At 39.9% G+C, this 25,668-nt stretch overlaps 1 protein-coding gene across 1 annotated transcript in view; it reads left to right on the forward strand.

The window, feature by feature from the left end:
- Nucleotides 1-25,668, forward strand: part of LOC136863399 (ankyrin repeat and death domain-containing protein 1A) — a 421,997-nt gene that overhangs the window by 350,285 nt on the left and 46,044 nt on the right. Inside the window, exons 7-8 of the mRNA XM_068226437.1 lie at nucleotides 1,240-1,437; nucleotides 22,232-22,330. Coding sequence (XP_068082538.1) covers nucleotides 1,240-1,437; nucleotides 22,232-22,330 — 297 coding nt within the window. The remainder of the gene's footprint in view (nucleotides 1-1,239; nucleotides 1,438-22,231; nucleotides 22,331-25,668) is intronic.

A 25,668-nucleotide genomic window follows, 5' to 3' on the forward strand; every position in this document is an offset into this window, starting at 1 on the left:
AAGGGTTTGAGACTAGGTCCCTCCGATGTGCTCTCTGGCATAAAAATGGTCGAAAATAGGTACTGTGGGACGAAATATTAATCTTTATTAAATTCTTTGATTCTGTACTAGATAACCTGAAGATCTTGGAGGCTTTCAGCAATTTCATGCATTTTATATCAGAGTTTTCAGACTTAGCATTTCAGTCGCATGTTCAAAACGATATTTCAACACATAAGAATGTAAAAGTCCCAGAATATTTTAGAATTTTGAATAAAATGAATATTAAAGATTTTATCGGAAATTTTACACTCAATCATGTGTGTATACCTGTTTGTTTGTACAAATAAAATTTTGTCGGTTATTTTGGTCTTTATAGGATAAAGCATGCAAAGAAACAGAAAAAGAAGTTGTTCATGGCAAAATGCAAGAAATCAGAAGAAAAAGGGCTTTTCAAGGAATTTTAATTTTAAGTACACTTTTTAAACTTAGTACAATAAGCGTGTAGACTACACTTGTGCTACATCCGGAGCAATGCTTAACCGCTCTTATTTGTTTATTACAAAACACTTGCTATGCTCCTTTCTTTAATACGACCAACTGTTCAGACAGCGCATTCTCTTATAACGGTCCAAGACGTACAATTGTTCCCACTTGTTTCACAGTTTTAAAGGTTACCCATCTCCTATTCAGCTAACAATATGATTTATAATCCATGAAGAATTAATACAATCTGTTGAGTGCAACAAACAAACAAAATGAAACAAAACTAAATCACAAACAAACGAACAAAGAAACGAACGAACAAACTCGTCAATTTCCTCTCTTGAGAATAAAATGAAAATCCACAGCCTGTTTCCAGTCATCTGATCGGGTCAGGAAGGGGGTGAATGAAGCACCATCTAGCGGCGAAGATAGGAAATGTGCCGGCTGCCGAAGCCTGTCGCACTCCTCCGGGGGAATGATAAATGACTGACAGATGAAATAAAATGATAATGGAGAGTGTTACTGATATGAAAGATGACAGGGAAAACCGGAGTACCCGGAGAAAAACTGTCCTGCCTCCGCTTCATCTACCACAAATCTCACATGAAGTGGCCGGGATTTGACCCACGGTATCCAGCGGTGGGAGGCCAGCCACCGCCTGAGCATCGGAGGCTTCTCTCATGAGAATATTGGTGTAGTATTAAACAATTTAAAACTAATTCTGCTACCTATAGATTTCATGTTTGTATTTTTGACCATCATGTTTATTTTTAGCAAGGCCGGACGCCCCTGCACGCAGCGGCCGAGAAGGGACACTCCGATATGGTGGAACTTCTCCTGAGGCATGACATAGATATAGACACGGGAGATGAAGACGGGAACACACCACTGCACACAGCCACCGAGAACCAACAGACAACGATAGTCCAGCTTCTGTTGGAACATGGACATCCTGCAGAACCTGCTAACAAGGTACGCGTCTCCTAATTTAAAGAAATGACCGTCTGGGAACAACTCATTATGCAATACTTTAGAATAGTACCTCTAGTACCGGATCGCCTGAAACTGGAGATAGAGCATTCCTTTATTGCAGTCGTTTTTATATGTGTTACGGAGATTTCCGTGGTAGGTAGAGGTGAAAGAAGGTGCGGGTGTGAATAGGTCTCCAACTACGGAATTAAAGTTAAATGTAAAATTTAACAAGGTTATATTTTCTTTCCAAAATTCAGAAATAACAAGAATGGCAGGTACGGAGTAGCAAGACAACAAAGTACAATTACAGTATTTACAGGATTTGGGCTTCGAGCCCTGAAAACACAATTCTTGAGCAACTAGCCCAACTTTACGATATACAAATTTCAACAACGGGGCAGAAGACCCCAATCAAACCCTGGAGCACTTGCTCCAAATTACACCGTAAAGCCTCCTCGAGGCATACAAGACTCAGTTTCCGGAAAAGAGCCACACGCTCTCAAATTTAAGCCTCTCCCAGGCCACACCAAACTCCACCTTCAAGCTGTCCTCAGCGGACATAAACACAGGGGTAAAATACCCAATCTACTGAGGCCTATTAAGTGAGAAAAGGTTAATTATATGGCCTCTAAAATACCAACTTGAAAGGAGGCTCTCCGCACTCCTAATACACTTTATTTAAAACCTACTTGGCACTAGGCCGTTAATGCAAGGGCTAATCCCATACTACAGAGGTGACTTCAGAAAAGAACAATTTACATTATATTAACGAAGAATAGGTTGAGAAAAATAAGTTCACCTCAAAACAATATGATTGGGAGTTCGAGAGGGTTAAGCACTCTCTATCCCGATATGCAGTTTAAAAGATGAAATAGATACACGTTTCTTTACATTTTAAGGAAGGTTACATAATGGAAAAAGCTTCGGACCCGCCCCGAGAGTTAAACTGCTGAGCTAGCAAAGAAAGAAGTTATTAATTGGCCATTACCTTGTTGTTGACCGCTGCCGAAGAAAGAGGCGCTTCCCGCCCCCTGCTATGTACTTTACACACTGAAAGATGGAACAGAAGTGGCGCAGAGACCCTAAAATCAGCAGTTTATATACTCTCGCGGAAGGTTCTAGGCGTTAGGGGAATGAGAACACCCGCCCACAATCACTTTATTGGAGAATAAAGAGAAACCCCTACACAAGATGAAGAAGAAACACATTATTGGTGGAAAATTAATTTCAGAAACTCGGGATTGGCTAGATTTAAAACAAGGGGAAAGAAAGGGGTAATATTGCCAACTTAACCAATGACTGAAAGAAATTTCACAAAGAACAAACTTTTGAAATAAAATTTTCTCCAAAGAACAGTTCTTTTTCTTCGCACTAGGGTGCACTATTGTAGTTCTTCAGTAGTGTCCTCTAGAAGAGAAAGTTCACACTTCTTACTTCAAGCAAAACAAAAACACATCAAAAATGACACAGTTCTAAAACTCCAAAATTTACAGGTAGTGACATCTTCTGAGAAAGTAGAAAATTAATACCGTCAATAAAGTTCAGACTTCCTCCAGCAGAGGAGTTTCAACTGGCGCACCTTTTGAATTAGCGGCGTGGAGGTGTACCGCCCGGTACAGACCTCCCCCCCCCCCCAAATGTTCCTCCAGGGGTGACACATGAAATTTGTTTGAAAACTAGGTCCAAGTTTTGATGTAGATGTGGAGATTAATTGCAGAAGTATTTTTAAGATTTTCTTAATATGGTTTGATTCAGTTTCAAAATTTTTGTTGTTGCAGGTGAAGTAAAGTCTTTATGCTTGTAGAAGTTGAATTCAGAAGATAAACTTTAGTTTTTAAAGTTGAGAAAAAAAATTTCTAAGTCCACCAGGTATTGCAGAAAAATCCAAGAGAAGGTAGTAATGTCGAACTGGAATGTCCATGTAGTTGATGTAGACTAAGTTGAATGGCCAGATCGGCCGTTGCCGCTTGCGTCCAGGAGAGGCCGCTCGGACCCCTCAAGTACCCTGAGATACCGCTCGCCCGCACCATGAGGGGAGCAGGGGTGTTGAAACACGCCGCGCCCGCGGTGAAGATATACAGTCTGCGGGCAAGTAGCAGGTCGTGCGCCGCACATCAGCCTTGGCCGGGAGGAGAGCTCCGGCTCGCCGTGCACATGTCGTCCTCGCTGGGGTCGAGGGGGCCCATCCTCAAACCCAGGCGCGGCACAGCGCCGCGCGGCTGCGGGGGCACTGAAACATTAAAGCTAGGCGACAGAATATTGTTGGACCATCATCTTTTTGAGGGCACAGACTTTGTGGATAGGTTGAGGGGCCAGCGGCGTACAGATATCCATGGCATTTAATATAAGCAAGCCACAGTGTGTATAGCAGGAGACGGGAGCGTGGTAATGGCCGTGGTAAGGACAGAATGGCAGTTTAACGAATCGGGGGAGGTTTACAAAATGCTTAAATATAGAAAATATTATAGAAGGGGCAGAATGCCTTAAAAGTGAAAACTCAAAAGAAATATAACCTTCATATTCCTTTCAAGATAATATGAAGCACGTTAACACAGAAATTACACCGGTTTCACCTGGGACAGGTGAACCCTGAATATCCTCTCGGTGGCTGGATTACTTAATAATAATGTGACCGGCGTAAGGAAATCGAGAATGATACAAGGCCCATGGAATCTGGGTGCAAGCTTGCCCGCGGGAACAAAATTCTTGACCATAACTTGGTCACCTACCTTCAAAGGGGTGGGTCTCCGTCCACGATCATACCTTTCCCTAACCTTTTCATGAGAGACTTTAAGATTGGCTTTAGCCTTCTTCCAAAGATCTTTGATGTTGTCCGGATCTATTGTCTCGGGTAGAATGTCACTCAGAGACCAGAGGTTAGAGAGCGGCGTGTTGGGAACAAACTTGAACATCAAAGAGGCTGGAGTAAACTTATGTGATTCATGAACCGCCGAATTCAAAGCAAAAGCTAACCAATGCAAGGACGTGTCCCACCTGGAATGATCTTCATGATGATAGGCAATAAGCGCGGACCTGAGATTACGGTTAACCCGTTCAGCCAGCGATGGTTGAGGGTAATAAGCAGAAGTAGTTACATGAGAGATAGACAAGTCAAAACAGAATTTACGAAAAAGGTTTGATGTGAACGCCTTAGCATTATCAGACACAACATATTGGCACGGACCAAAAGAAGCAAAAATAGAATTTAGGCAAGTAATGGTGGACTGAGCGGTAGCCAGCTTAGTCGGAAATAACCAGGAAAATCTTGTAAAACCATCTACACATACAAAGATGAATTTGTTGGCATTTCCCTTCGACTGGGGGAAGGGTCCTACATAATCGATATACAGGCGTTCCATGGGGCGCGACGCTTGATGCGAAGACAGAAGGCCTACCTTGGTGGACATGGTGGGTTTACTAAGCAAACAAGATACACAAGCTTTTACAAGTTCACGGATTTCACCGTCCATACCCTTCCAGATGAACCTTTCACGAATCTTTTCACGAGTTTTAAAGATTCCAAGATGCCCCCCTAATGGGGTCTTTCATCATCTTATCCTGCCTCGAAGGGCAACATAGAATACCATTCCTCAGAACATAAGGGACCACACGTTCCCCAGAAGAAAGGGTTTCCATTATCGGAGCCAGCGTCGGATCTTCACGTTGGTATTTCTCGATATCCCTAAAAAGCATGGGGGCATCTGTTAAGATGGCATTAACATCAGATAACGTGGACTCGGGAGGAGATGAACTATCGACCGGTCCATGGTTCTCAATGTCGTTGGAAAACATACGGCTGAGTCCATCAGCGACAACATTTTCGGTACCTCGGATATGCCTGACATCGAATTGGAAGGCAGAAATACGGATGGCCCAACGGGCTATACGACCAGTACGACGCGGCCTACCTAAGACCCAGCTTAAGGCTTGATTATCTGTCTCCAGGTCGAATTTGACATGTTCCAGATAGAGATGGAACTTCTCTAAGGCGAATAAGACTGCCAAACCTTCGAGCTCATATATGGAGTATTTTGCTTCTTGAGCTGATAGAGTCCTAGATGCATAGGCGATGGGTCGCCTCCCCAGTTCACTCTCTTGAAGAAGGACTGCAGCTACTGCTGACGACGACGCGTCCGTTTGGACGATGAATTTCTTTGAGAAATCAGGCATAGCAAGGACAGGGGCATTACAGAGTGCTAATTTCAGATCTTCAAAAGCGGCTTGTTGAGAAGGTCCCCACTCGAATTTGATGCCTTTCCTACGAAGCAGGTTCAAGGGCGCCGCTCTATTAGCGAAGTTAGGAATAAACTTCCTGAAGAAATTCACCATACCAATGAACCTGGCGATACCTTTAATGTCCTTGGGAGGTTTAAAATCACGGATGGCCTGTGTTCTGGAATGATCGACGGCAACACCATCAGGTGACACAATATGCCCTAGGAATGACATAGAGGGCTTAGCAAAGGCAACCTTGGACAACTTGACAGTTAACCCAGCCTTACGAAGGCGATCGAGAACTTCTCGCAGATGATCTAGATGTTCTTCAAAAGTTTCTGAAAATACGACGACATCATCCAAGTAGTGATATAAGTACTCAAATTTGATGTCGGAGAAGACCCTATCTAGTAGCCTAGTGAGTACAGCTGCTCCCGTGGGGAGCCCGAAAGGCACGCGGTTGTATTCATACAAATTCCAATCCGTGGCAAACGCTGTAAGATGTTTAGACTCTTCGGCAAGGGGAATTTGATTATAGGCCTGATTCAGGTCCAAGATAGTAAAGAACTTGGCCTTACGAAACCATGAAAAACAAGAATGAAGGTCAGGAAGGGGCACAGATTGTAACACCACCTTCCGATTGAGAGCCCTATAATCAATGACAGGCCTGAAGCCTCCTTGGGGTTTCGGGACTAGAAAAATAGGTGACGAATACGCCGACTTAGAGGGCCTAATAATACCGTCCTTCAACATCTGATCGATGATTTCTTTCAGAGCCTTCATTTTAGGTGGAGAAAGCCTATAAGGTGGAAAACGGACAGGAATCGAATCCGTGACCTCGATTTTGTATTCAATAAGGTCAGTAACACCAAGAGTATCAGAGAACTCCTCTGGAAATGACTGACATAATTTACGAATACTATGAGCCTGCTCCTCTGGTAGATGTCTAAGGTCTAACAACATCTCATCCTGGGTAGGCGAAATAGATGAGCATGATACAGAATTACACTTTAACAAGGGAATTTTACAATTGAACGCAAATTTGAATGTGCACGACTTACTCTGAAGATCGAGCACAAGACCAGTGTGAGAAATAAAGTCCGCTCCCAGTATGATGGGGCAAGACAAATGCTTAGCCACAAACAGTTTGGTTTTCCATGTAAATTTAAAAATACGAATTTTGACCTGTACGGAACCTAGAATTTCTAATGGAGATGAATTAGCCGAAACATATTGAACAGGAGATGAGACATAGTCAGGTAGTTTACAAACAGATTTCAATTTAGAATACCATTCAGCCGAAATAATCGAACAAACACTGCCTGAATCTAAGAGAGCTGTTACAGGTTCATTATTTAACTCAATCTTAAGAAAAGGAACCGGTGCGGGGGTATCCGCCGCAATCCTAAGACACTCCTTGGGGCATTCAAGGGATGGATTTGAAGATTGAAATTTCCCTGATTTTTCGATCTGTTTACCCGGGGCTGAGTCTCGGGAAGATGGATTAATCGACTCAGCCGAAGGCACTAGTCACTTTATATTGTTGTTGGAAGTTGCACCAGAAGTTGAGCAGGAGGGGGTGCTATTCGAATTGGGACAATTCTTGGCGATATGTGAGAAAGCCCCACATTTAAAACAGCCTTGTGATGAACCAGCTCCATTCCTTGTCACAATAGATTTGAGCAATGGGCACTTGTTCCGAAGGTGGTCGGGCGACCCGCAAGCATAGCATTTACGGGGTGTGACTGATCGGCGAGGTGGAGGCCGAGTATTACTAAAAGAAGGCGGGGGTTCTTTCGCGACACGCAATGAATCGGCGTATCTAACTCCTCCCGCTGAGACGGCCAATGCCTCAAGTTCAGAGAAGGTTTGCGGGCACGCCGCGAAACACAAATATGACCTATAGGATGGTGAAATGCCTTCCACAATGGCTTGTACAATCTGGTCCTCTGGAAAGTGAAGAGCAAACACCCTAGTATAGAATTTAATATCTTGGATGAAGTCAGCCAAGTTTTCATCCAAACGCTGTACACGATAATAGTACTTCTGAATAAGGGAGGACCTTGCCCTAGCCGGGATGAAGTTAGCTAGCAAGTGGGCGTGGAAGTCTTCAATTGATGATTGCTCGGCAGTGGCTCTAACTATTTTGTCTGAGAGAATACCTATTGCATAGGGATAGATGATTTGCAAAATCTGACACGGGGAAAGAGAAAACACAAGGGCATGATCCTGAAATTCAACTAAAAATCTTAAAAATGAAATTACTTCACTGGTGGTATTAACTGAAAACTTAGAGATACCACTGAGCAACATTGCCAATGGATGGGGCAAACTACTGAACCCAGGTGACATAATCGGTAAAGGTTTAAGTGGCAAAGAGGTTAATTCAGAACGTACGTTATTCAATGAGTTACGGCGTTCAGACTCGTTGTCTAATAGGGCAGAGATAGTTTGAGCAGCAACGGTTATCCTATTGACTTCTCCCTTAGGAGGCTCTTCCTCGCTCCCAGCATTCATCGTGGCGGGTTGATCAGTTTTGGGAGGAACTTCCCCAGTTAACAATTGAGTGACCTTGCTAGATAATTCAGAAATATTTTCAAGCAGCGCACTAGCTTCCTTCTTCTGAACGTCATTCAACTTTAGAGAAAACCGATCGTTAACTCTATTTGAAAAATGAAACAGCCTAGCTTGCACACGCTTAATTTGATTAGGAGAAGGATCATTTTCATCAAAAAAACTAACTACAGAAGCTAGCCCAGTAGTATTCTCCGTGATCGTGGAAAGAGAGTCGTCAATTTCTTTCTCTCCCAAATTGGGGATGGAAATGGGCAAATCTAGGGATTCTCTAAGCTTGTTTGTGTCTACTGCAACCGTGCCTCCAGATTGTACATTTCTGATAGTCAACTCATAGATCAACTCCTCCTTGCGCAAATAGTTAAGATGGAGAACATCGCGAGGGCCGGGCATGGTGACAGAACAATTTTGAAAACCTCAACAATTCCAGCAACTGAGAAAATGGTTAGAGTTCGGAACAGAACAATATTTAGCCGTCAAAAGGGGCTAAAATGAGACCCATTCAACCACGCTCTGCTACCACTTGTTACGGAGATTTCCGTGGTAGGTAGAGGTGAAAGAAGGTGCGGGTGTGAATAGGTCTCCAACTACGGAATTAAAGTTAAATGTAAAATTTAACAAGGTTATATTTTCTTTCCAAAATTCAGAAATAACAAGAATGGCAGGTACGGAGTAGCAAGACAACAAAGTACAATTACAGTATTTACAGGATTTGGGCTTCGAGCCCTGAAAACACAATTCTTGAGCAACTAGCCCAACTTTACGATATACAAATTTCAACAACGGGGCAGAAGACCCCAATCAAACCCTGGAGCACTTGCTCCAAATTACACCGTAAAGCCTCCTCGAGGCATACAAGACTCAGTTTCCGGAAAAGAGCCACACGCTCTCAAATTTAAGCCTCTCCCAGGTCACACCAAACTCCACCTTCAAGCTGTCCTCAGCGGACATAAACACAGGGGTAAAATACCCAATCTACTGAGGCCTATTAAGTGAGAAAAGGTTAATTATATGGCCTCTAAAATACCAACTTGAAAGGAGGCTCTCCGCACTCCTAATACACTTTATTTAAAACCTACTTGGCACTAGGCCGTTAATGCAAGGGCTAATCCCATACTACAGAGGTGACTTCAGAAAAGAACAATTTACATTATATTAACGAAGAATAGGTTGAGAAAAATAAGTTCACCTCAAAACAATATGATTGGGAGCTCGAGAGGGTTAAGCACTCTCTATCCCGAGATGCAGTTTAAAAGATGAAATAGATACACGTTTCTTTACATTTTAAGGAAGGTTACATAATGGAAAAAGCTTCGGACCCGCCCCGAGAGTTAAACTGCTGAGCTAGCAAAGAAAGAAGTTATTAATTGGCCATTACCTTGTTGTTGACCGCTGCCGAAGAAAGAGGCGCTTCCCGCCCCCTGCTATGTACTTTACACACTGAAAGATGGAACAGAAGTGGCGCAGAGACCCTAAAATCAGCAGTTTATATACTCTCGCGGAAGGTTCTAGGCGTTAGGGGAATGAGAACACCCGCCCACAATCACTTTATTGGAGAATAAAGAGAAACCCCTACACAAGATGAAGAAGAAACACATTATTGGTGGAAAATTAATTTCAGAAACTCGGGATTGGCTAGATTTAAAACAAGGGGAAAGAAAGGGGTAATATTGCCAACTTAACCAATGACTGAAAGAAATTTCACAAAGAACAAACTTTTGAAATAAAATTTTCTCCAAAGAACAGTTCTTTTTCTTCGCACTAGGGTGCACTATTGTAGTTCTTCAGTAGTGTCCTCTAGAAGAGAAAGTTCACACTTCTTACTTCAAGCAAAACAAAAACACATCAAAAATGACACAGTTCTAAAACTCCAAAATTTACAGGTAGTGACATCTTCTGAGAAAGTAGAAAATTAATACCGTCAATAAAGTTCAGACTTCCTCCAGCAGAGGAGTTTCAACTGGCGCACCTTTTGAATTAGCGGCGTGGAGGTGTACCGCCCGGTACAATATGCATTAGATTTTCCATGTTACTGGTAATTTATCTATTGCTGCATACATTTATATCGCCGTTGTGCCTTCGAAAACCGGTATGTGATAATATTTTGGGATAAATACTGACCCGCAGCACATTTCTTTAAGAACGAGAATTAAAATTAAAAAATAAATATCGTCCCTGTTTCGCCAAAACGGCGAATGTGACAATCCTCTTCCTATCCATTATTTCCCTTAAGACTGGTCACGCCTCCCAGCCACATATTGATATGCATTCCATCAGAACAATTTGGGTTGAGTTCATTTTCCTATGCGCGTGTGTAAAGGAAAATGAACCTTAAATACATCACACTCTAGGAGTGGGTAAATGTCATGCAAACGTACATTCCTTCAGTATAGTACAGCACAGTTCATTTTCCTTTACACACGCCCATAGGAAAATGAACTCAACGAAAATTGTTCTGATGGACCGCATATCAACATGTGGCTGGGATGCGTGATCAGTCTTAAGGGAAATAATGGATAGGAAGAGCATTGTCACATTCGCCGTTTTGACAGAACAGGGACGATATGCTAACTGGTTTAGAGCCACTTATCCATACATATAAGAAAGCCGAGCTTTCCGCTAAAATACATTGGCCATCAACAGGACTGACCTGATGTGTTTTTTCACCCAGGTGTTAACAAGTTTTTTGTCTTTAAAATCAATAAATAAATCAATCAATCAATCAATCAATCAATCAATTAATCAATCAATCAATCAATCAATCAATCAATCAATCAATCAATCAATCAATCAATCAATCAATCAATTTATACTGATCTGCATTTAGGGCAGTCACCCCGGTGACAGATACCCTATCTGTTGTTTTCCTAGCATTTTCTTAAATGATTTCAATGACATTGGAAATTTATTGGTAAGTTGGTAATTTTTTGGTAAGTTATTCCAATCCCTAGCTGTCCTTCCTATAAATAAATATTTGCCCCAATTTGTCCTCTTGTATTCCAACTTTATCTTCATATTGTGATCTTTCCTACTTTTAAAGACGCCACTCAAACTTATTCGTCTACTAATGTCATTCCACGCCATTTCTCCGCTGACAGCTCGGAACATACCATTCAGTCGAGCAGCTCGTCTCCTTTCTCCCAGTTCTTCCCAGCCCAAACTTTGCAACATTTTTGTAACGCTACTCTTTTGTGGGAAATCACGCAGAACAAATGAATGAATGAATGAATGAATCAATCCAATTAATCAATCAATCAATCAATCATTGATCTGCATTTAGCAATGTCACCCACGTGGCAGATTCTCTACCAACTGTTTACCCAGGTTTTTCTAAAATGATTTCAATGAACTTGGAAATTTTCAATTAATATTTGCCCCAGTTCTTCCTATTGAATTCCAACTTTATATATTATGATCTTTTACAATTTTTCCTACCTTTAACAGTTCCACTGAAGCTTTTTTTCTACTAATTTCATTCCAGGCTATCCTTCCCTCTGGCAGGTCGAAATGTACCGCTTAGTGGAGCAGCTCGTCCCTTTACTCCCTCCTATAGCCTGAGGTTCCCAAAACTTTCATAACACTACTCTTTTGTCGAAAATCGTCTAGAAAACACCATGCTGTTTTCGTTTGTATCATTTACAGATCGCATCAAACCTGGTGTCGGTCCCATTCACGAAAATCATACTCTAATCGAGTTCTTCCAGAGACTTATACAGCCTCTCCTTTATATCCTTACTAAACCCCTAAATACTATAATAACGATGTGAAGAGATTTGTATCCTTTATTTAAAACCTCGTTAATGTGGATTTTATAATGAAGGTCTTTCCATAGTTTAACACCTAGGTGCTTGCAGAGATCGCCGTAAGATATTTTCACCACATCAACACAGTAATTAAAACTGGGACGACTTTTCGTCTGGTGAAACTTACAAAGTGAATTTTTATTCAGTTTATCATCATACTGTTGTCTGCTGTTCATCTCACAACATTGTCGAGAACATTTTGCAACCGCTTACAATTGTATAACGATTTACTACCGTACACACTGTAACATCATTCGCAGCCGCAAATAGCCTTATCTGCGATTCGAAATCTTTACTCATATCATTTACATGCTTAAGAAAACATACAATTTCAATACAACTGCCTTCTGAAATCCCATTGTTAACCACCACAAAATCAGACAATGTTTCACCTACTATAATTCTCTAAATTTAGCCACTCAATCAACCACTCCTTTGCTAAGTTCAATAGCACTCATTTCCATCAGCATTCTCCTATAATTTACCCTATCAAAAGCCTTTGCATAGGTCAATAGTGAAACAGTCTACTTGAAATACATGAAGCAATACATAATCACAAATTCATTTTTTCATACGATTAACTCGTCAAAATATTATATATGACCAGAAATTGTCAAACTCACGTTCGAGCGCATGAATTCAATCGTAAAAATCGTGTGATGAGAACGGCAGAGAAACTTTAGTGAGAGATACGGGAAGGTAGGAGGAAGAAGAAATGATTATATGGCATGCAAAATGCCTATAGGAATAAGAAGGATTGGGTAGAGTTCAACACATCTAGGGAAGCGCTGTAACATAGACAGGGCGATAGTTCACATACAATAAAAGAAACACCACAGATAATAAACTATGCTAAATGCTCGGTTTTAAATTAGAGAATATTTAATTGGAATGGTATACGTGCGGCTTTTCTGCGGAAAAGGTCAGATGCATCATGAAAAGGACTGCATCATCAAGATAGCATTGCGTGAAAATCTGTGGTGAAGTTGTAAATAAAATGTTAAGCTATTATTAAGTTATTGCACCACTCAGTCTACGGTATGGTGAAGTTACTGGAATTGATTAAATTACAGGTAAATTTCTATGGGATTGCGTTGTGATGTATGTTTTGCTATACCAAGCGTAACGGATTGTGTTTAATGATAATCTGTGAATCTTTTCTGAATGTTTGTGTAACTGTGTTGCAATTAACAGAGTACGCTAGTTTTAATGGAATAACGTAAGTTATATTTAGTTAAATTTTGTGACTTCGTATGTAATAGATTGTGTATATTATGTTACACTACTGCTAGGTAATATTTGATTTTCATATACTCTATATCTTATTCGCTTCTTGTTTCCATGATCGCTTTTCAGTCATATTCTTTTGTTATCATGTAAATTCTTCTTTTGATGTCCTTAAAATAATTTGTTTTAATGTTACTCTTTCCTTTTGGCTTTTAGCAGTTGTGTGGTGTATGTTGTCATTACCAGGTTACTGCAAGAAACATCACAACAAAGATTGCTCCCAAATGAAATATATTTCTCAATATTAATATCCTCTAAGAAAATTTCGAAGTTAGTAATATGTATTTCATTATGGAATCAATATATATAAAAATGTATTTTGTCCACGTGATACTAATTTAAACCTTAAATAAAATTAAACACTTCATAAAAGCTGAGCTATAGGCCAAACACCAAATATTTCAGGTTAGCAAAAAAGCTTTCGGTATTCCATCAACGGTTTTCCGTTGTGTATTCTATTAACTGTGTTACGTTTGCTTAGTTTGCATCACTGACCAAATATTATTTATGTTCAAGAAAATGGAGCTTAGAAACAATTCCTTAGGGTCTATGGCAGATTTTGTAAAGAATTTGCAGGACGATAAAACGAGGGCTTTAAATGAAGTAATGAAACATAGTTCAGACACTCGCAAGAGATCGGGCATGCGCAAGTAGGATGTGGGGGATGTCAGGGGGCGCTGTTGTAGATTTGTAGTGTGCATTTGACGGGCATCCGACTCGGAGTGTTCTTATGTGTGGCGTTTTAGCAGACGGGCGATTTCACCGCTCTAAAGCATGTTCAGAAAAGGAGTAAAATCTAAGTTGTCTGGGGTAAAAATGCATCGGAATGTTATCCAGGATTACGTGAAGCCCGTGGCGAGAATGTATTTCCGTATAGGATGGTTGCACGACGGGTCAAGGCGTTTCAATGGGGTCGGGATGAGACTGGAATTTCGCCGCACAGTTCGGCTGTCCTTTCCTCAATGTCGGATTAACATCGTGACTGGTCTCGTTTCCGTAGATGGATTGTCCGGAAATTATCCGTAGAAGTTTCTCTCAGTCTTCAAACGGTGTGACACATACTGACGAATAATGTCTTAACATGAGGAAACTTGCATCCAATTGGGTTCCACATCTACTCGCCGACGAACAGAAATCGACCCGGTATGCAATGGCTGGCATCCACCTGAACAGATACCGCAGCGAAAGAGATGCATTTCTGCAGCGTAATGTCGCCATTGATGAGACGTAAGTACGAGGCTACGAGCTTGAATTTAAACGCCAGTTGATTGGAACATGGAATGTTCTAACACTGCTACAAGGTGGCAAGCTGGAAAATGCGAACCAAGAGATGAAGAAAATTCGGCTGGGCGCCTTAGGAAGTAAGATGGAGAAGCTGTGGTGAGGTAGAAAGTAGAGACTACAGGTTGTTTCATTCAGGAAATGAAACTAGTGGCAGTAATGGCGTGGCAATTATGATAGGAAAACGGCTGAAGATTAAAGGGTTAAAAGTCGGATGTTGTTCTAATACAAGTTTATATGCCCACAAGCCAACACAAGGATGAGGAAGTAGAAGAATACTGTGAAAAGGTTGAAGAACGTATGGTAAAGGAGAAGTGCCTACATTATTGTAATGGGGGGAGGGGTTTGTAATGCAGTGGTTGGTGAAGGAAGAAGAGAAGAAGTAGTTGGACAATTCGGACTGGGTACAAGGAACAACAGGGGTGAAATGTAGGTTCATTTCTGCAACGAAAACTCACTTATTATTGGGAACACTTTGTTCGAGCATCAGAAGAGACGGCGTTACACCAGGACAACTAGGTTGAATGGTGAGAGGTATCAAATTGATTATATCATGATACAGAAAAGGTACAGAAACTGTTTAAAGAATACAAAATCATACCTCGGAGCAGATATAGATTCAGACCACAACTTGGTAGTGGGAGATTTGCAAGTGTGGTTGAAAAAAATGAGAAAGGGTAAACCAAGATAATATTTTGACCTAGAAATACTAAAGGAAAATGGTAAAATTCAAATGAGACATGGAAGAGGATGAGAGGAATCCTCACAGATTCTGCACAAGAAGTCGTTGGGAAAAAGGACCTCTGCAAGAATGAGTAAAGAATGGGTCACAAATGCAATGCTCAGCAAGATGGAAGAAAGAAGTAAATGTAAGAATGTAGGATCTGTGGATGGGAAATGAATGTACAGAAAACTGAACAACGAATTAAGGAGAGAAACAGGTTAAGCAAGGAAGACATAGATGAAAGAGAGATGTGAGGAAATAGAAAAACTAGAAAAGGAAGGGAAATATGAAATAATGTATAAATTAGCTTCAGAACTGGTATTTGAAGGGAGGAAAAGCAGGAGCAGTATGTAAATAGAAAGAAATGATGGCACATTGGTGTGTAAACCTGAAGAAGTAAGGGAAAGATGGTAAGAGTATGTAAGAGTACCTATATGAGTAGGGGAGAGTGTTGTACCTTGGAACGTTTGTACCTTGGAACAGTTGCATTATCTTTGATCGTAGTAAACATTTTTTGGATCAGTTGAGTTGATTTCATTACTTTGCCACCCTGGGCAGGACAGTTTGTCTGGTGGCATCCATTGTGGTTTCAGTTCCAAGTTATTTAAGTGTAAAGCATTTTGGTACTTCAAAGTATTTTTAAAGTGATTTCAAATTGGCATATTAGTAGTTCACACATGTAAAAGAGATTCCTTCAATATTTACACTAAGTTAGTATTAAATGGGCTAACCTATACACAGGTTACATTTTTGTTCTACCTAACCTGTAAAAAGAAATTCATGTTTTTTTTCTGAAATGGCTACATCTTGTACCTGGCATGTTCCAAGGTACAGTAGGTGTTCCAAGGTACATTACAAGGTACACTAAGTTCTTTTAGATGCTATTTTGAAACATTATCTTCTTCTTATTCTGTATTCAACTGAATCCAACTCAGTTTTAATAGATCTAGACCTAATAATCTGAAGTTGTCTACAGATCTTGATCTTCTATTGATCAAAACAGACGTCCTCTCACATCACGTCACATTATCAGGCTATTTCCCACAGCTGAAGAGAGGAAACCAGGTAGCACCAGGGAAAGAAGGAAAGGAAAGTCAACAGTCCTAACAGCTACTTCTGACAAACATGATCCCCAACCTAACTTGTCCAATATGAAAGAAAATAAGGAATCTAAAACTTTAATTGCAAAGAAAAGGACTAACAGGAATATTTTCCATTCGGAAGAGGAACCTAATATGGTGTCTCGTGGTAGTGAAGCAGATTATGCAGCTGATCTTCTGGGAGAGCAGCAAGAGGATGACTTTGCATTAAGCCAACACTTTGATCACCCATGTCTTCCAGGAGAATTTGTTCTGATTCAATTTCAAACAAAAAAGTTTCTTGTACGTTATGTTGGTAAAATACATAAATATCAGAAATGTTTTATGAGCATAAAATTCAGTTTTTAAAGAGACAGGGCAACACTAAAAACATCTTTGTCAAAGATACACTATATGATGTTTCTGAGGAAGACGTTATAATGAAATTGCCTCAGCCAAATATCTCTGGTGGCACCCAGTGACAAAAGAAACATATGCACTTTGAAAAAGATTTCATAACTTTCAGGTACGTCACTGAAACAAATCTGTGTTTGATTGTGCTGTTGCTGTAATATGAAGGGATACTGATAACAAAACTAGTTTAGTCTGATTCTGTTTTTATTAATAGGTCATTTTCATCAAATTTTTAAGTCATTTTTAGAGACTTGTAATGAGAGAATAATACTGTGTCCAGTGACACAATCTGTTTAATGTTATGTATACATGTACAGATGAATAACAACGTCATTTGTTGTGAAAAATATAATATTTTTGTAACATTCAGTAATTCTGTCATAACTTTTAAAGTTGTTCCAAGGTACATGACTATGTTGTACCTTGGAACATGTTGCAGAGTTCAACAAAATGTTTTTTTCAATACTTAACTCTGACACTGAGCACAGTGGAAACTGCATTAAAATAGGTGGAAAGACCTATATTGTGCCCTACAATGCGATTGGTTCCCGTCAAGCGAAAGCTGAGCTCGAACCAAACGCACCATAGTGAACAAAACTCCCACAATCGTGAGCTTATGCACATAGTCTTACCTGAACACATATCCTCGCACAGCAACTCAGTCGCGCACATCTCAGGGAATACGTGGGAAAGCAAAGGATGAAATTACGATAAGCAACAGGATATGTGACTAATCAGGTAAGAATAATCTAAAATAAAAAAGAACAGAATACGAGAAACCAAGCTGCATTCATAAAATAATGTGGTGAATTTATTACAAAAATTTCAATCCAAAATCATATATACAAAGAGTTCGAATATCTGATATATTCCAATCTGATATCGCTGGGAACCTCCTCGTCACAACACCATCGGTCTTCCGGGCTGGAACAAGAGTGGAATAACAGAATAAGTCGAAATAGGACGATAAGAGAACTATCTGGGCAAAAGGAAAAATCAAAAGGCAATCTCCCGTGCGTAACAAAAAAATATTAATCACATGACCTCGAACCCATACTCTACCGTAATCGAAGCTATACAGTACCAGACCTGGACTGGAAGAAAGCTCACAGTCCAACCTAACTAAGGTACACACAAATCAATAAAAATCATAGATATCCCCGCTTCCTCAATACGTGGCGAAATAAACAAGTGACAAGATTAAGTAGACAAAAAAATATAAACCAAACAAACGAACTGCGGTCCAAACCAGCCGCTCTACTCAAGGTCACAAGCCGAGGGCGACTCCCCTTAAGCACTTGGAAAACAAAACAAACACGCAGACAGAGACAAAATCTTACTCAACAGTTTTGGCTCGCACAAGTCATATGGCCGAGGGTTCGCCCCGCCATCCTACACTTCGCACAGCTGTTCAACTACAGGGACTTCATACCCCTTTACAAAGACACACATCAAACCTTTTAGTGCTGACATTATCTCATCATATACTTGACCTTCATAGGGCTTTACATCATGACACCTGGGTTCAATTCCTTGGCACTACACAAATATTATTCTCTCACACTTTGCTTCCATAGAGCTTTTCATCAAGACACCTGGGTTCAATTCCCTGGCACTACAAAAATGATTCATCATTCTTGGCCTCCAAAGGGCTTTTCATTATGACCCCTGGGTTCAATTCCCTGACACTACACAAACATTATTCTCATATCAACAGTCTTTTAGCCAGACACGGGAATTTCAGTAGTTGAGGTTTTTTTATTTCATTAGTTTTTGAACGTAAGTTTTTTTACCGGAGACTGGTTCCTTGACTTGCACAGGTTAGCATGGCTGGAGGTGTTAGACATGGTGTTAGTGCACCAGATATACTGTAGAGATAGCTAATCGCACGCATGGACGTTAAATGACTGAGTGCTGTTGGCAGTACATTTCCATGACAGGCAAACAAACACATGTAGTCTGGAAGATTCAACTTGATTATGCAGATTATTTACTTACTTCTATTCCCAAGTAGTACTGGTTGTTAACAGCTCGCCGCTTAGATCTGATTCACGATGCCCTTCTGGAGTAGTCTCACACCGTCGCAGTCGCGAGACAGTCAAAGAGTGTCTTCCCCAGTGCTCCACGGCTGCATATTTATAACACGTCTCGCGTACCCAAGCTAATAATTTTCCCGCGAGATCCTTCCCTCCGGCGGTCTTCTTGCAAGAAGCGCGCCAAGTACTAATCTCACATATGCACTTATAGTTATGCTCAAGTCGCATATCAAAATTTTGCTCAGTTTACGTAGGTTGCAATTTTCTTCTCAGATTAAATGCATTTCTTCTGTGCTTTAAGATATAAATTAATTTCTGTTTCGCTCCAAATCTTTGTTGGGACGCCACCTTTGTCGAGTGTTTAGCGTCCTGCTCCTATATTAACGCGCTTGGCTTGGGGGTAATAAATTTGTCTTGTGAGATTCCAGAGATTTCCTAATTATTTAGCTACTCCATTCCCACGAGTACTGCACACGTTCCACCACTCCCCAGGCAATAAATTAGAATACAAGGACCATCAAGATACTTCTACGGTGGTCTTGAATGTACGTGATACCACAGGCTAAAATCATGCCTCTATAACAATGACCGATAGGGTTCAATATTAATGGGGAATAATAAGTAGGATTCATGAAATACCAAAAAAAGAAATTAAAAAATGAAATGTCAAAACTATTCCAAGGTACAACACTCTCCCCTATGGTCAAAGAAAAAATGATATAGAAATAGAAGATGACGCAAGAGTAATAGACGATGAAAAAGGAAGGGGAGGTAGGAAAAGCTCTGAAAGAAATGAAGAATCGCAAAGCAAGTGGAATTGATGGATTACCGGTAGAGTTTTTAAGAGTCTTGGAAATAAAGGAGTGAAAGAGCTAACATATCTCTGTAATAAGATATACAGTATGAACGGGGTGAATGGCCAGATGATTTTCTTTCAGTAGTAATGGTACCGATTGTATAAAATCATTCAAAGAACCATCATTCTGTTCGCACATGCAGCCAAAGTATTACTGCGAGTACTGAACAGAAGACTTCATGCAAGGCTAGACAACTGTATCTCTGAGGAACAGTATGGCTTCATGAGAGGTAAAGGAACAAGGGATGTAATTGGAATATTAAGAACATTAGGTGAGAGATACATTGAAAGAGGAAGAGAAATATATGCCGTGTTCATTGACCTGGAAAAAGCTTTTGACAGAGTACAGTGGTAAAAGTTAATGGACATTCTAAGCAGGAACGGAGTCGACTGGAAGGAGAGGTGGCTGGTAAATAATCTGTATCTACAGTGGAAGATAAGAGTGCAGACAGGAAATGAGATGACAGAGGAAACCACAATTGGAAGGGGAGTAAGACAAGGCTGCTGTCTCTCCCCCATACTTTTTAACATGTATTTTTGGAAGAGATTGTCCAGAAATGCATGAATGGAAAAAGAGGAGTTAAAGTTGGTGGTAGGAGCATAGAATGTATTAGATTTGCTGATGACATGGTCCTACTGGCAGAAAGTGAACGAGCTATGATGAGGATGCTAACGTATATAAATGATGTCTGTGAAGAATTTGGAATGAGAATTAATAAGCAAAAGACAAAATGTATGGTGATAACCACAAGAAATGTGAAGACAACCAGAAAGTTAGGCCAGGAAATAATAGAACAAGTGGATGCTTTCAAATACTTTGAAGTGTAATACCAGATAACATGAGGTGCAGTCGAGAGGTGAAAACTCGTATTGCGATTGCGAAAGAAGCATTTAATAAGAAGATTAGACTTTTTTGTGGGTTGCATGGATAGAGACTTGAGGAAGTGATTCGTGAAGTGCTTTGTATGGAGTGTGGCACTGTATGGAGCTGAGACATGGTCATAGAGAAAAGAAGACGAAAGAAGACTGGAAGCTTTTGAGATGTGGATTTGGAGGATAATGGACAATGGGTAGAAAAAGTAAAGAATGAAGAAGTCTTGTGAAGAGTTGGGAAAGAGAGAAATATACTATAAGTAATCAAGAAGAGAAAGCACAATTGGATTGGTCATTGGATTAGGAGAGATTGCTTGATTATAGATGGTATAGAAGGAAGGGTAAATAGAAAAATGACAAAGAGGACGGAGAAGATATCAGATTCTGGACAGTTTCAGGATAGAATACAAGTGTGAGGAAACAAAGAGGGTGGCATGAGAAAGGATTGCGTGGAGAGCTGCCGTGTGAAGACCTGCCATATGGCAGAACACTGATGATGATGATGATGATGATGATGATACATTTGTATGAACATGAGTATTTCATTAAATTGAATGGACAACAAATGGCGTAAGTTTGTTGGCAGGGTTTTCATAAAATTATTACACCGATTGTATAACACAAAACATCACAGTTTCTTCCACAATTCACGATCTTCTGTACGGCTGTCATCATATCCTTCAACATCTGTAGCAGCTTGGACATCAACGTAAGACTAAATTTTACGGTATTTCTACATGCTTCTGGGATTTTGTAAGAACGCAGCTTGTCTTAACACATCTCGAATTTTGGTCGCTACTAGTCTTCGTCTGCAAATTAAAATCGAAAGGCTGCGGAAACTGTACAGCAGAACTGAACAACAGCGCGTGGGGTGCAAAAATTGCAATTCTATGTTCTGTCTTCTTGAGCTACCTGTGGGTCTTCTTAACAAAGTAAGTTATGTAACTGTTTGAATCTTCGCCACTCGATGTCATGAAAACATTGTACACTTGGTAGGTAAGAAAATTAGTGAATGCTGCAATTGCATTTTTCTCAAAATACAGTTTTCTTAATAGCAACAGTCAATAATCAATATCTTCTGAAGTATTGCACCTCAAAGCACTAACAGTTTTTAAAAATGCTCAGTACCTTATGCAAATTTTAGAACAACAAAAATACCAAAAATAAAAAAATCCTACTTTAGGTCCCTTTTCCGCCCAACGGGTCACATATTATTGGATGTTCTTCCATAGACCAGTATACGTACCTTTCACCTTCACAAACACACAGTTATTTGATATGATTCTTAATTCTTTTAATTCAATAGTTGGTTGCTCTTCCTTTAGGATTTATTATTTTCTAAAAAGTGTCTCTGCCTTGTGATTGTTTTTTGTGAAACTGCTAGAACTTAAAAATAATGGATAACAGGGGACTATGGATCTTATGAAATGGTTATTGTCTTGTGATACTCAGCAGGTAACAGTACAACAATCTTATGTAACCACTATAATTATTTCTTAAGTGTGGTTATTCTTGTAAAAGGACCTCAGTTATTAAGGAAAGCAAAATTTGATTATAAAATAAGTCATTTCCATATGATATGAGGGCTTGACATTATATGATTGTTGGTTCCTCATTCCACACTTATACTGAGGTGCTATGATTGTTTTCAGAAAGGTTTCACCCCGCTCCATGTAGCGTGTAGCCTCGGCTGCAGAGGAATCATCGAACTGTTGATCCAGCACGGTTGCTCACTCAACAGCCAAAGCGAGGTAAGATTAGGATATAATTAATTAGTAAGATTAAACGTTCAGTCAGGGTCGGCATGTTAGAGGTCTGTGGCTGAATACTGAAAGTATGTCAGAGAGGCCCGGAAGCAGAGGAATGATAAAGAAACCCGCTGCATTATATCAGTCAAATTCTGATTCGTCGAACGTACTTTACTCCATTTTACACTCAAATTGCCTAAACTTCTCTCACACAAATTAATGTACTATTTTAGTAATATCAGAAACGTCCGACTCCATGGTCAAGGCGTGCTGGCCTTTGGCCGCAGGGGTCCGGGGTTCGATTCCCGGCAGGGTCGGGAATTTTAACCATAATTGGTTAATTTCGCTGGCACGGGGGCTGGGTGTATGTGTCGTCTTCATCATCATTTCATCCTCATCCCGGCGCGCAGGTCGCCTACGGGAGTCAAATCAAAAGACCTGCACCTGGCGAGCCGAACATGTCCTCGGACACTCCCGGCACTAAAAGCCATGCGCCATTTCATTTCAATGTCAGAAACGAATGGAAATATGCCTTTTTTATTGAAAGGACATACGAATTGATGAAAAAAATAACTAAGCCCTGAAATACATTTTTGAAATTTTACTTTGTACCATGTCACTGGACTGTGAACTTTCCATTTGACTACATATTATTTCAAATAAGTGCGTCCATAGATTTTTGATTCCATCATGATAACACGTATTAATACTCTGGGTTATTCTAATTTTTCTATTTTACTTAAATAAACAATATGCCCAAAACGAGTTTGTCATACGTAAGCGCAATAGCTTACACAAATGAATTGGTTATTTTTAAAAACTGCTGAAACATAGATGTATCTTTATATGTAGAAATCCAGTAATTCTGATGAATAGAATCGATTTGAGAATGGGTGGAACTCTTAATCTGGTTTTGAAAGTCTGTAAATAATTGATTTGGGGCGTTTCTCAATTTAACTACTGTTTACTAGAAATCCCGGTGGTCTCCACCCTTCCAGAAGTCTTTCCTGCCCATTGAGTCGCATGGAATAAGAATGTAATGTAATGTATCAATTATCACAGTATTACAATTTTATCTATACTAGGGATCATTCTGGTATAATATTTGGTATAATACTAGCCAACCTCAGGCGTCTTAACAGTACTCCCACTGCCACTGTGATGCCATAAGGAAAAAGTAGGATTTGAAAAAATGGAAGGGTACATATCGAATGAAGAGGAAATTCAAAGATTCGGGGTAACCGTGTATGGCTGGGATATGACAGATTGGTTAAAAAGGATGTTCATTTCAAAATCATAACAATACAAGTTTCTTAAGTTTTTACTAATTGACACGTGAATCATTTTCCAGATAAATACTGAAATTAAACAATTTAGTGTAAGGAACATGTGCAATGTTATGATAAAATATCTTCATTAGCTTTTGAAGTCCCGAAAGTCATGAACTTTTAAACCAGACTAGCAACAATAGCGGTATTCATACATGAAAACTGCATACCTCCGTTGCATGAGCAAACTAGATTTAAATTTCAGAAGTAGTGAACGCATATTGAAATTCTCTACGTCATTAGTTATTCAGTTCTTCTTATTTTCCCACAAATTTACAATTTTTGTCTTAACTCTCTCGAACAAGGTACAAATGATTTCGCTAAATCGCTATTCGTTATTTCATATGCTCTGCATACTACTTGACAGAATAAATTTAATTTCTTCGCTCAGCTCCGCACACGCATTTTTCCAGTTAAATTCAAGCTCACGTGGGATTTCGTCAGTCCAGGGAGCAGTCATTTTAAATGCCTTGTTGGTTGCTGTAGTAACAACGTGCTCTGTCGTTGCGCGGTTCTAGCTGATGACCTCCTTCGTGATAACAACATCGCTCGACTACATTGGCCGCAGTGTACTCTGGGCATGAACTTCATGGGCTGAATAAGGTATTTCATGGGCATCTCGGCCCAACAACCACTCTGCGTTCTCTACACCGAATCACCATTGAGGAGTGGGGCAATTTTTACCTTGATGAACTAATGGGCAGTATGCCGAGACAAAATCAGGCATGCGTCAATGCAAGCGGACGTGTTAGGCAGTATTAAAAGTACTGGTGAGTGCTGTATTCAGTAACTCAAATTGAGAAAGCAAAGCTTTACTGTTGTAGAATCTCTCATTTTTTTGTTTTTTGGGCAATATGTAACGCTGATATGGACATGGTGTATGTCTCTCTCTTTCTTCTTTATGTAAAGAGTTATTAATTCCTTGGTTCGAAGTAATTAAAAAACTTTTTTGATATGTGTAATTTCCCCATTAAGCATGAAAATAAAACATTTTGTGAGTAATTTCCTTATTAATTATGAATACTAAAACACTAATGTATATAGTATTCAAATGGGTATGTTGTTGTTTGAGTCATCAGTCCATAGACTTGTTTGATGCAGCTCTCCATTCCACCCTACCCTGTGCTAATATTTTCATTTCTAAGCAACTATTGCATCCCACATCTGCTCTAATCTGCTTGATATATTCATACCTTGCTCTACCCCTACCGTTCTTACCACCTACACTTCCTTCAGAAACCAACTGAGCAAGTCCTGGGTATCTTAAGATGTGTCCTATCATTCTATCGCTTCTTCTCGTCAAATTTGGCCAAATCTATCTCCACTCAACAATTCGATTCAGTATCTCTTCATTCGTGATTCGATCTATCCATCTCATCTTCAGCGTTCTTCTGTAACATCACATTTCAAAAGCTTATATTCTCTTTCTCTCTGAGCTAGATATCGTCCATGTTCCACTTCCATACAATGCCACTCCCCACACGAAAGTCTTCAAAAACATCTTTCTAATTCCTATATCAATGTTAGAAGTGAGCAAATTTCTTTTCTTAAGAAACCTCTTCATTGTTTGTGCTAGTCTGTATTTTATGTCCTCCTTACTTCTACCATCGTTAGTTATTTTACTACCCAAGTAACAATATTCATCTAATTCCTTTAAGACTTCATTTCCTAATCTAATATTTCCTGCATCACCTGCCTTCGTTCGACTGCATTCCATTACTTTTGTTTTGGACGTATTTATTTTCATCTTGTACTCCTTACCCAAGACTTCGTCCATACCATTCAGCAGCTTCTCGAGATCTTCTGCAGTCTCAAATAAAACAGCAATATCATCGGCAAATCTCAAGGTTTTGATTCCCTTTCCTTGAATCGTGATTCCCTTTGCAAATTCCTCTTTGATTTCCTTTAATGCCTGTTCTATGTAAACAATGAAAGGGGTGGGAGAAGACAAAGTGCAGCCCTGCCTCACTCGTTTCTGGATTGCTGCTTCTTTTCCAAAGCCCTAGATTCTTA

The sequence above is a fragment of the Anabrus simplex genome, chromosome 1 (assembly GCF_040414725.1).
Source record: "Anabrus simplex isolate iqAnaSimp1 chromosome 1, ASM4041472v1, whole genome shotgun sequence".
Taxonomy (NCBI): Eukaryota; Metazoa; Arthropoda; class Insecta; order Orthoptera; family Tettigoniidae; genus Anabrus; species Anabrus simplex.